General features: G+C 41.2%; 1 protein-coding gene across 2 annotated transcripts; it reads right to left on the reverse strand.

Moving 5' to 3' along the window:
* Window positions 1–1,107: 1,107 nt before the first annotated feature.
* Window positions 1,108–11,461, reverse strand: daxx (death-domain associated protein). 2 transcript variants are annotated; one of them, XM_034892149.1, is made up of 11 exons: window positions 11,028–11,461; window positions 9,513–9,774; window positions 8,245–8,673; window positions 7,497–7,628; window positions 7,241–7,357; window positions 6,367–6,598; window positions 4,906–5,075; window positions 4,253–4,409; window positions 3,418–3,949; window positions 2,752–2,887; window positions 1,108–2,390 (listed from the first exon to the last, which is right to left on the reverse strand). In XM_034892149.1, exons 2-11 carry the CDS (start codon window positions 9,753–9,755, stop codon window positions 2,331–2,333), a joined length of 2,208 nt encoding a protein of 735 aa, XP_034748040.1. In that variant the 5' UTR covers window positions 9,756–9,774; window positions 11,028–11,461; the 3' UTR covers window positions 1,108–2,330. The 2 variants fall into 2 exon arrangements, with proteins under 2 accessions (XP_034748040.1, XP_034748041.1); XM_034892150.1 differs by having other exon boundaries at window positions 9,513–9,777.
* Between the last annotated feature and the right edge of the window lie 157 nt (window positions 11,462–11,618).

The following is an 11,618-nucleotide window of genomic DNA, read 5'->3' on the forward strand; positions in this document are numbered from 1 at the left end:
AAGGTCTTAATGCTCAAAGAAAATTGCAAAAATAATACTTTTAAATTGGCAATGCATAAATATTGCAATGTGGGAAAGAAAATACAACTACAGGTGCCACGATCTAACTTTTTCACGATATCTGCTGATACCAAGTACCAATATAATGCCAGACCGTCTTCTATTCACGTTTAAAAATCAGTATACCTCACCGTGTGTAACGCATCTGTATTATAATACATATTGTAATTAATATTTGTATGTAATGAATTGAACTGATGGTGGAGTTCAGGCTCATCATTAAGGCAGTATTGGTTCATTTGGAGCTACAACTACAAACGTCGATTTAAACAGTGGCGTGATCAATGAGATTATCAACCAGCTGAGGAGACAATTACAAAACTAACTGAATTAAATCCATAATTCGTCTGCAGCTTGGGCAGAATAGACAATTTATTTATTTATTTAACCTTTATTTATCCAGGTAAACTGTTTGAGAACCACTTCTCATTTACAATCATGACCTGATACTTAAAATAAATACTTTTTAAAAATCAATATCTACATGTAATGAATGTAGCTTAAATATAGTTTCTCAACAAAAACATATTTAGATTAGGAATTACGTCAAAATCCAAAGCAGCAACCCAGAGGCTGTATAAAAACATATTTTATTTATCAAAAACTAAGAAGAGAAATTTCACAGTGAATGATGGAGCACTCCTCTGCATATATGAGGCCGAATCGATCATAGCGACATTCCAGGACTACATTTTAGTCATATTGAAAAGGCTTTTTACCCCCCAAAACATAATTTTAACCTGTGGTACAATGATATCAAAATGGGATTCTGGAGGAAAAAAAACGTGTCCGGATAAAAGTTGGTAAATGACCCTTCAACAAACTACTAAGACCGTTATTAAAGGGGGACCAGCCAGACAACCAGTTAATATAATAAAGGACGCATTACATACTGGTCGTCACACTAAACAGTAAACTGTGGGGTAAATAAAAGTAGTGATTTGTAGCCGGGCAGAGGCAAAAGTCAGCGTCCCTGGGACTCAACTCTGTTTGGGATGCCTTAAATGACCTACTTCAATCCTAACTTCTCTGTTCTAGTTTCTTTTTAGCCATCTGGAAACTATCCAGCTATCCTGCAGCAGACGAAAGTCTGAATAAAAATAGAAACATACTTTATACATTATAAACCTGAAAATAGAAATACGTTTTGAGAAGCAACATTAAAAGAAACATTAAAAAATGTTAGGCTCCAATGTCACTGCTGCGGTCTACACATTTGGCTGACAATAGAGAACAAACCACCACACAGCTCAGCATCAATGCATCATAAATACCAATTAAAACAATGTCCTCCCAAATTACCTTCACACAAACCACTACCTCCACTCTGTCCTTTATGAAAAGAAATGCGTTTGTTTTATTATATAAATGTAACCAAACTGGCAGTGAGCTTACAAAGCTTTTGCCAGTCTGTGAAAACAAAACTCCCCGTCTGGGCCACGCGTCCGGCTGCACAGCACGTGTTTTCAGGCACTGGGTTCTTACCTAAATCCCACTAACAAATCTTTAATTTGAGGGACAATCACTTCAAGATATGTGTTTTTAGGTCTGCGTTCAGAGAAGCAAAAAACCTCCACCAACTAAAATGTTGCACTGAAGGCAGGGAACACGGTGACAGACGTTCGCCTGCTTGGATCGTCCAATAGTCTCGACTGCAGAAAAGGGAGAGACTTCCGTGGTCAACACCAGTCGACGTTTACCTGGTCAGACTAAACGGCAGCTGTATTCTCTAGGGAATACAGCACAAACAGAAGACTCCTTGATTTGTTCTGTTTTTTAAAGTCTTTTACAAAAACACTTAACTCGGTTTCCGTTTGGTAATATGTAATCAATTGACACAAGTTACTAAATTCATAGTTGTCACTGTCTTCAACAGCCAAGCTTTATATTTCGTAAAAACTTGTCATTTACTGTGGAGATCTTATTTATGGGGCGACCTCTAGCTCACCCAGTAGAGTGTGCGCCCCATGTAGGCTGCGGCCCGGGTTTGAATCCGACCCGTGGCCCTTTGCTGCGTGTCGTCCCTCCTCTCTCTCCTTTCCTGTCTTCAAGCTATCCTGTCGATTAAAGGCCATAAAAAGCTCCAAAAAAAGATCGTTATTATAACAGACATTTCACAATTGTTGTTTGGAAAAAATGTATTTTTTTTTCTTCTCCTCTCCTTACAAGACAGCAGACAGAGACAGTCCTTAGAAAATGCGTCCTTTCAGGAAACCTGTCCCAGAATACAGGCGAGATGTGGAAGAGTCTTGGAGTTCAGAGGTTAAAGGTTATTCAGAGTCTGACAGGACGATGATCTCAAGCGGGTCACACTGGGTGGCCACGTTAACCTGGGAAACACACACAAACGCACACTTTTAAATTTAAAGATACCACTAGAATTATTTAATCTTCTTCTTAAATTGAGGGAATATTCTTAGCCTTCAAAAAGGTCATTTTTTTTTGCTGTTAACTTAGGTGGAGAACATCTACTTGTACATGTGGGTCTGGCTTATCAGGCTAGATGTGGTCAGACACAAGGTTGTAAACTAGATCAAGTCTAACTAATGAATAGGTAAGATTTTACAAATTGACACAATTGTGAAGTCAGGATCTGCACACCTGAAGTGACCAGCTTTAGGTTTTAAAATGTTGTCCCTATGTGCAGAAATGCCATTTAGACCCCAAATTCCTTTCTCTCGGTGCCCCCACCTTGTTTTTCTTTGGCGGCGGTGTTGACTGGGAACTGCTGACCATTTCCCGGGTTGGTGTGTCTGCTCGGGTCGACTCTGCCTGCTGCGGAGAGTCGCAGTTGAAAACGCCCATATCCAGAGGGATATCTAGCTCACTGTGGTAGGGGGGGGGGGGGGGGGGGGGGGGGGGGGGGGGGGGGGGGGGGGGGGGGGGGGGAGTAGAGCAAAATCAACAAAAATCAAATATCTAAACAATGGTAAAACAACTTAAAAATGTATCAAAAGCAACAGAATTATTAATGAAAGTGTACTACTGCTTTAACTAATATTTAATATGAGCCTCGATCTAGAACTGTTTTAAAGTTGCATTTACATTTTTTTTGCCCTTATAAGGAGGAGTCCAGGACTAAGTTAAACAAACGTTAAATCAACCTGATTCTTTGCATGTCAGAGTACGTGCACGCAGCACTAGCTTAAGGGGGCTGAAAATAAACTAAAAAGAGAACCAAAAGCCTATAACTTGGTGGAAATCAAGAAACCGATGTCGGCTTTTCTTAAATTGTGAAGGGAGTGTTTTGTTCTTGTGAATAAATAGTTGTCTGGCATCACAATATGTTGTAAAAAGGTATGTCACGTATCGTCCATGTCATGCAGCCAAAAAACTAAATCAAAAGTCTTACAGTACCTGTCATGGATGATTATGTGCTTTTCGGAGTTCCCTGATGTTTCTTCCCCCCTCTTCCTCTTCCTGCTCTTCGTGGCCTTGGGGCTGGGCGGCGGCGGCGACGTTCCATTGGTAGTTTGTGTGTCACAGTTTTCTTGGCCGACCGCTGGGGACAGGGGCAAAGACACTCCATTGGCCGAGTCCTTAGCGTCTTTGATGGTGCTTACAAGCGCGACTGGAACGTGATTGGAGGAATCATCCTCTGATCCTGCAGGTTTACCATTAGACAACGGCGTCTGGTTGTCTGTCTGCACGGGCTCTGATTGGCTGGGACTCTGTCTAGGGGAGGGCTTGTGCGACAGCGGAGAGATTAGGGACGCGCTGTCATCAGTAAGAGGACTGAGTCCATTTGTGACTGGCTCCTCGTCCTCATCTTTCGTGCTCCCTTCATCCCCTGGAGAAACACTTCTCGTCTGCTGATCCGTCTGATCCTCCTTGTTGGAATCATCACATGCTGGTTCTGCCTCATTGCTGTCGTCATCCGCGTCATCGTCTACAGAAAGGGGGAAATTAATGCAATGAATGAATGAATGAATGAATGATTTTACCGATCCGGTGAGCTGCAGCCTCATAACTCATAATGCAACAGAGCTGCCCAGGAGATAGTCATCACCGATGGAGACGTCCTAAATAAGTCTGCTTTCTTAATAACCCAATACCATCTAGAGAATCATCTGTTCAAAACTAAACCAAAATGTTTTAGAAACCTGCTTTTTATTTAAAGAGTGGCAGGAAAACCAACACTAGATGTACCATCAGACTTCAGAAACAGAAGAATTATGAACTCTGCTCTGACCTGGCCCATCCTGCTGCGTGCTGGCCTCGATTTCTTCCTCGATGTCTGGGTCTGATGATTCATCTTCTTCGTCGTCATCTTCCTCTTCTTCTTCTTCCTCCTCCTCCGCCACTCCGTTCACCCCTTTTTTTGCTTCTCCGTTTTCTGATTTGTGGGCCTGAAAAACACGGCGCGTAAAGGAACAGATAGCCAGGGAAAGAGGAAGAGAGCGAGTAAAGTGAAACGAGAATGAAAAAAAGAAGAAACAAAATAACCGTCAGGTCATGAATTAATATTCATAGCAAACATCACGTTCTGCTGTAAGTGGAACTAAATCATGTTCCACTTCAATTTCCTGTTTACCAGGAGAGAGAAAAGGTTTTACCAGTTTTATCCAAGTCTCAACAACAGACCATTTTCCAAAGAATTATTGTCTCGTTTTTCCTTCACCTTCAAGACAGCTACTGGTTTACATTTATAAATTAAACAATTTTATTGAGAGGGAATGCGGTTGAATGGTCAGATGGATCAAACAATTCTGCCACTACTTTGTGAGTGTGTTTTGAGTGAAAGATCTGTCATTTCAGACAGATTCGTACATGAATAAAAAAATATTTAAAAAACATGAAATATGCAGAAAGCAGAGGACGCCTGTGATGGCTTTCCTCTCATACCTCTTTCTCCTTGCTGTCTTTCTCCAGTCGTTTGGCCCTTTCATGCTCCTCCGTGTCGTCTTGTTTGACGGCAAACTTAGTGATGACCTCTTCCAGACGGGACAGAGCCACTTCTCTATTCGCCCGAAGCTTCCGCAGCAGTGACGGGTCCGCCAGAGCCGGGTCTGTGGCTTTAGAGGGTGATGGAGGAAAGAGAGGAGAACAAAGTGTGAGTAAAAGAAAAAGAAAAAAAGTGAAATCACTAAATTCCCCAGCTTGAAGGTGCAATATGTAATATATTTACTATATTAAATGACCACAATATGTCACTGATATTAAGGTAACATGCTAAACGGAAATAGGTTTTCTGACAACAATGCTACAGCCAGTATTGTGTCAGTGGGGTAGAGAGGTTGTTGTGTATTTAGCAGCTGTTGCCGTAATTTTAAGCCGAGAAGGTTTCTGTCATTTCCACTGACCACTGAAGTATTTTTAAGCTGAAAAGGTGTGGCTGTCAGTCAGGTAGAGAGGACGGCGTGGTGATGTTTTACTGATTATTTAAAGCCGAGGCTGGGTGGTTGTCAGTCATGTACCGAGCTCAGGCTGTTATGACTGTCAACATAGCCCGCATCTACCGTTAGCTACTCCGCTGTGATGTGGAGTAATGTCTGGCTATGTAAGTCTAGCGACATTGATGCCGTGGTCTCAACCTGGCAACCTCCGTGAATTATGTCAAGGGAGGAGGGGGCGGGGCAAGACGACTGTCCAGTATTTTGAATTTGGACTGCAGCTAGCTGTTAAAAGGTCCAATATGTATACTACCCGAAAATTTTTTAAATAAGAGAGCCAATGACTTAAGTGAAAAAGGGTTTTTAATCATTGCATTTCATTTCAAAGTAATTTAGGGCACTGAGTAACTGAAAATGAGTAGCTGCAATTTCAGCCTACGGCATCTCCTGCTGTTAAAAATCTAGCGGTTTCTATTAGTTGACTAAATATTTCACAATTACTGTTTTCCTTCAGATCGTGTATAGATAAATATGTTTCCGACTGCACGTGAAAGCAGCTTTATTTCACAAGAGAGAGAGAAAGAAAAGAGATGAGTGAGACATGGCGAGTGCTATGTTGTTGCAGGAAACCTTCATTCAAACCTATTACACAAACACCCGGGCAGTTCAGTGCTTGTGTTTCAGTTTTTAACCCTCATAGTTTTCAACTTTCTTGTGGCAGCAGTAATGTTTCCTGTTTACTGTACAGGACTCTCGCGCCGCCTCAAACCATGGCTCAAAACACACCAACAAAGCGTGACGTTGGGTTGCGCTTCTCCAGAAGTTGAGTTGGTCTCAATTCTGCACTGCAGGCCCGCTCTGTTTTTTGAGTGTCCCCCTGCGGCAACCCTGGCCGTAACCTTAACGCACCACCCCCATTTAAAACGAATGGAAAGAGCTGTCCTTTTGCCAGGCAGTCGTAATGCGGCCTTACCAGGCTGGTAGGGGTCTGTGAGGCGCGAGCCGAAGTTGTACACCAGGTCCAGGTGACGTCTCTCCTGGATTTTGCTCCCGGTCTCCCTGAAAGCCTCCTGGGCGTACTGGTTCAGCTGTTTTCGGCTCAGGGACAGATTGTGGCGCTCATTGGCACGCAGCACCTGCTGGAGGATGTCTGGGTAATCTGGAGGGTTCCTCAGCGCCTCAGGACTGTTGATGAAACGTTCAATCTGACACGAGGAAGGAATGTGGGATAAATGGTCATGATCATATGAAATATCAAAACATAAACAGCTTGTACTGTGCTCTGGGGAAACCTAAATTAAAAGTTGTAATAATCCGGTTCATGTGAGATCCAGTTTAGACAATGATCAACATTCAATATCAAGGGGAAAATTAGCTAACACCATAAAAAACTTTTAGTATATTCATGCATATGAGACAAGTAACAAGAAGACAGCACTGTGATTGAGTGAGAGGTGGCAGAGCTATGTGGGCACTGAAGCAGTATGTGTGTGTGCGCGTGTGTGTGTCAACTCTGTATTGGAGAGAAGAGAGTAACGATAGTGCGGACAATGCGGATGTAAACCGTTAATTATATGTATCGCAAAATGGATATTTTTGACAACACTACTCCACACCAAGAACTACTATGATGTATATTCCTTTGGGGTTACAGTAGCCCTACAGGAATTATATTGTAATAGTATAATTATGGTAATCTATTACAATATTTAGAGTCAGGCGTGCAGTTAGTTCTGGAGTTTGGATCAGGGCCCAGATAAAACAACCCATTCACACGATTAGTAAACACAAATGTTTACCCAGCTTGTTACTTTCCAGGACACAACCAGTTTAAACAACCAGCTCACCTTCCTGTTGATCTCAGGATAACGAGTGCCATTGTAGCGGATCTTCTGCTCAATGACTCGGCCCGTTAGCGTGCTGCAGTTCTTTAGTTCACAAAGCTTTTCATAAATCTTTATCATCTGGAAGAAGAGAAGGACAGGACGGAACGAGAGTTGTGACTAGCTGTCGCACAAACTATTGTAATGGTTGTTTTTATTACAGCTTAGAGCAGTGTTTCTAACCAGCGGAGCCCCACACGGCATCAGAGTCCATTCTAACCTTGCGTTTGAGCTTGTGTTCCTGGATGTATAAGGAGTCCTCAGTTCCCAGGTCGTCTAAGCTCAGCTCAGCCTGCTGCAGGCGGCAGATCTCGTCGTTGTACACCTTCAGCAGGTTCTCCAGGTACGCTATCTGAGAGAAATTGAGGAGACATGTTGAGAAAAGACAGGAAGGCGTGTTTGCCTAGAGAGTTAAGTTTAGGCATATAATAACCCTGGTTGTTCTTTCAGTCTTAAGTTCAAGAATGTAGGTCAAGAATGAAAGGGAAAAAAAATTAGTAGTTATGGTTAAGAGTTTTTAGGCTACCAAGAAAAACAGGGGACACCTTAGTGAGGTACTAATGGCATTATGGCATCGGATAAATGAAACCAAATCTAAAAGAAAACACCTTTATATGGCCAAGAAAAACCAAGACTGTACAGTAAATTGTATTGAAAGCATAGTAATACTTAAACCTTTCCTTTTTCCTATTTATCTACCAGATTACAACTTTAATCACTGACTCAATTTACAATGATGCATAAAGTGGTTTTTGTTTTCCTTTATTAATGATAATTTATTACTGATGCTTTTATTCTCTTTTGCTGTCCAATGTGCTTTTTCTTGCTCTACTTTTAGAAAATAGCACTCAAGACTGAGGAAACTTTAGAAAAGTGATATACAGATACAAACAAATCAGCAGCGTTATTTAAAGATCATCATCAGCCAAAAACAATCCAAATCACATTTAGTAGTATTTAACACTTACCTGTTTCCTGGATGCCCTCGTTGCCTTTTTCTCTGCGTCCTTATCACTGCCATCCTGCAGCCCTGAGGTGGAAGGTTGCTTATCTTCTGCTGTTGTATTCAATCCATCCTCTTCCCTCTTAAATTCAGCCTTGTCTTCCCTTTTGAGCGCGGCAGAGACAGAGCTTGATGTTGAGGTAGAGGGCCCGGGGTTAACCGTGTTGAGGGTCAGCCTCCGCTTGAGTGCATGCTGCTTGAGTGCAGTGCACAGTTCACTGATGTAGACAAAGGTTTTGGAATGGCTGGCCTGGGCGCGAGTCAAACATCGCCCCAAGGTGTTCCTGAACTCCACGGATTTCAGATAGTCAGGGGAGGCCTTGGCATGTTTGGTTTTGAGGAAGGTCAAGACCTCGGGGCACGTCTGGGTGAGAGCTGAGCAGTGTTCCACAAACTATGAGAAAAGAAAACACAAAGGATGAGAAGGCAAGGTGACAGAGCTGGGACACAGGGAGACCAAATAATACACACACGGCAACAGCACATTGTGATTCAGTTTATGGCTGCACAATTAATCCCAATTTTATTGAAATTGCAATATGAACATCTGCAATATCCAAATCGCGGGCGGGGTGCAATATTTGTTAAAGGCAAAGCATGTGTCAAACTATTTTAAAATAAAGTCTTGTGGTGCTGCAGAGATGTCCTGGCCTACAAATCGTATTCTACAGACTAAAGAACACAACAAAAACAAATCAAACTTCAATCATTCTTTTTTTATATTATTTTATTTATTTATATTCCAATAAAAATGAGACAAAAAAATAATTCCCTCCAATATCGTGAATCATGTCGCAATATCAGTCAAAATAATCGCAATTAGATAATTTACTGATATCGTGCAGCCCTAATTCAGGTGTTTCCAGTTAAAACCCAGTTACAATGTATTGTCAATATAATTAAAACTCTCTGTTATTACAACCATTGTCATTAGGTAACATGTACGTTCGTTTCCACATCTACAAATACTCTATGGGGTCATATGGGCTTTTTATTCCAGCGTGTATATTAATTTTGATTTCATACAGAAAATGGCAAAGCTACCACCCAATGGGAAAAAAAAACAACTTTGGACTGGACATGTATATTTGGTCTAGTGTTTAAGCAGAAAACCATGTATCGTTTTGTCATATTTCTAAATTATCTTTTTGTCAAAGAGTACAAAAACACTGATGAATGACCAATCACTTTGATTGATGAATACTCAGTAAGTGTCCCTTAATATAAGCTCACCTCAGCGAACAACTTTTCATTCTCTGCCTGCAGAACATGAGTCAGCGTCTTTGCTGAAGCAAAAGGGGACTGGGTAATGTGGGTAGGAGCAGTCTGCGCAGCTTTGAGTGGTGATACACGTTTGGCTTGTTGCTTAGAGGACGAGGTGGAGGAGGCAGCACAGGAGGGTTGAGGACTCTCCTCTTCGTCATCCTCATCAAGGACTATGATCTTATCCGCCATCCAGGAAGGGGCAACTGCCATCCAAAAAAGATGGTGCTTTCTGCTGTCAGAAAATACAAACAGGGAGAATGTTGATTAGGCCAAGTGAAAGATCAAAATGTCAAAAAACAGTATGAAAGCTAACTGGGGCTGCAACTACCATTTATTTTCCTAGTTGATTAATCTGTTTATTTTTTATATAAAAATGTCAAAACATGGTGAAAAATATGTATCAGTGTTTCCCAAAGCCCAATATTATGTCCTCTACCTAGAGATGGTCCGATACCATTTTTTGCTTTCCGAGTTTCAGCAGATACAGAGTACTAATCCGATACCGGTGTGTCATGTATTTTATTATTGTTTTAACGGCTGTATAATACCATCCCTGCATGTATCTGATATGATTGCTATCTTTGCTGTCGGTCTGGCTCAGGTTAAACTCTTTGTAAAACATGAACAAACACAAACAATGAATGCCACAGAACTTTTTTTTTTTGTTCTAACGGAAAAAGAACACAAATAAACTACAATCAGAGAAATCTTATTTTTTTAAATAAAAAATTACCTAAACTGACTAATGGATTATCAAAATAGTTGACAACTAATCAATTAATCGTTGCACCTCTAAATCTAACAATATGATATTGGCAGTGTTCTGGTGAAACATGAGTGAGGCTGTGGGTTCAATGATGACCAATCACTAATACATATTTTGTTTTAATATTCGAAATCCACTAGTAACTAAAGCTCGCATTAAATGTAGTTGAGTAAAAACAAACATTGGATATCAGATGAAGTGTAAATTAGCATATAATGGAAATACCCATTACACGTACCTGAACTTGTACTTAAGTTACTTAAGTAACGATATTATTTCTAGTATCAGAAACGTTAAACCAGAAGTTCCCATACGTCCCGCCCAAGTTTCTCCCCGGTATTAACGCATTAAAACACGGCCATATGCTTGTGAATTTAGCCATAGTGATATAATACTGCTCCTTAATTCATGGGCAAGGTAATGTACCATTTAACATGAGTAACTATTATGATGCCTGTGGTTTCAGAAATGAAACCAACAGTCAGGTACCAATAAGGGAAAGGGAATAGCGACAAGATCGAAGCTTGATTACAGTAAAAAGGCCACGTAAGTGTAACTTATTGTGGCAATCAACCCTTTTCTAAATATGGTAAAGTTGACAGACAGGGTTACATTAACTTACAGCTGGCAAATTAGCTAGCTAGCTAGACAAAAACAATCGTTAACAAATTAAGCTCTGCGCTGTCACACATTATGCCACACTCACACATACCCACCTCTTGTTTATGTGCTGTTTAACGTGACGACCAGAGAGGACAACGTTCCGCCACGATGGACCATTAAAATGATGTTCTACTTATCTGCTGTTAGCATTAGCTGGCTAGTTAGCTAGCTAGCATTGTGAACAAAAAGTAAGCGAAGTAAGAAAACAACGAAACAGAAGAAAAGCCCGCATGTTGTTTTTTATGACACAGATTACTAGACAAACAAATCCGCGGGTCGGTTTCAGCCCGTACTTTTAATCGCACATACTTTCTGTTTACCAAACGACGCTTGTAAACTTCGCTTTGCTATCGAGTAATGATCGAACCTCTTTGTCGAAAGTGTACCCGCTAAAGTGGGATTAGCACCAACGCCTCTTGTGATTGGTTTGACAGATAATTAACAGTTAGTAATGTCGTTAGCCATTGGCTGACTTGATCTTCTTTTTCTCTGGTTGGCAAACCGTATTATAGGTGCATCACTGCCTGCTACTGGACTGGAGACCATAACATAGTGATATGCTTTAAAGCAGGGGTCTCAAACTCAACTTACTTGGGGGCCGCTGGAGGTAGCGTCTGGGTTTGACTGGGCCCCATCAAGTGTTC

The sequence above is a fragment of the Etheostoma cragini genome, chromosome 14 (genome assembly GCF_013103735.1).
Source record: "Etheostoma cragini isolate CJK2018 chromosome 14, CSU_Ecrag_1.0, whole genome shotgun sequence".
Lineage (NCBI taxonomy): Eukaryota > Metazoa > Chordata > Actinopteri > Perciformes > Percidae > Etheostoma > Etheostoma cragini.

Excerpts from the sequence above, each read along its gene's own strand:
- daxx (XM_034892149.1), bottom strand. The coding sequence starts at position 9,755 with ATGGCAGTTGCCCCTTCCTGGATGGCGGATAAGATCATAGTCCTTGAT. Across the intron at positions 8,674-9,512 it reads ATGAAAAGTTGTTCGCTGAG|TTTGTGGAACACTGCTCAGC; the intron begins GTGAGCTTATAT and ends CTTTTCTCATAG. Across the intron at positions 5,076-6,366 it reads CACAGACCCCTACCAGCCTG|CCACAGACCCGGCTCTGGCG; the intron begins GTAAGGCCGCAT and ends CACCCTCTAAAG.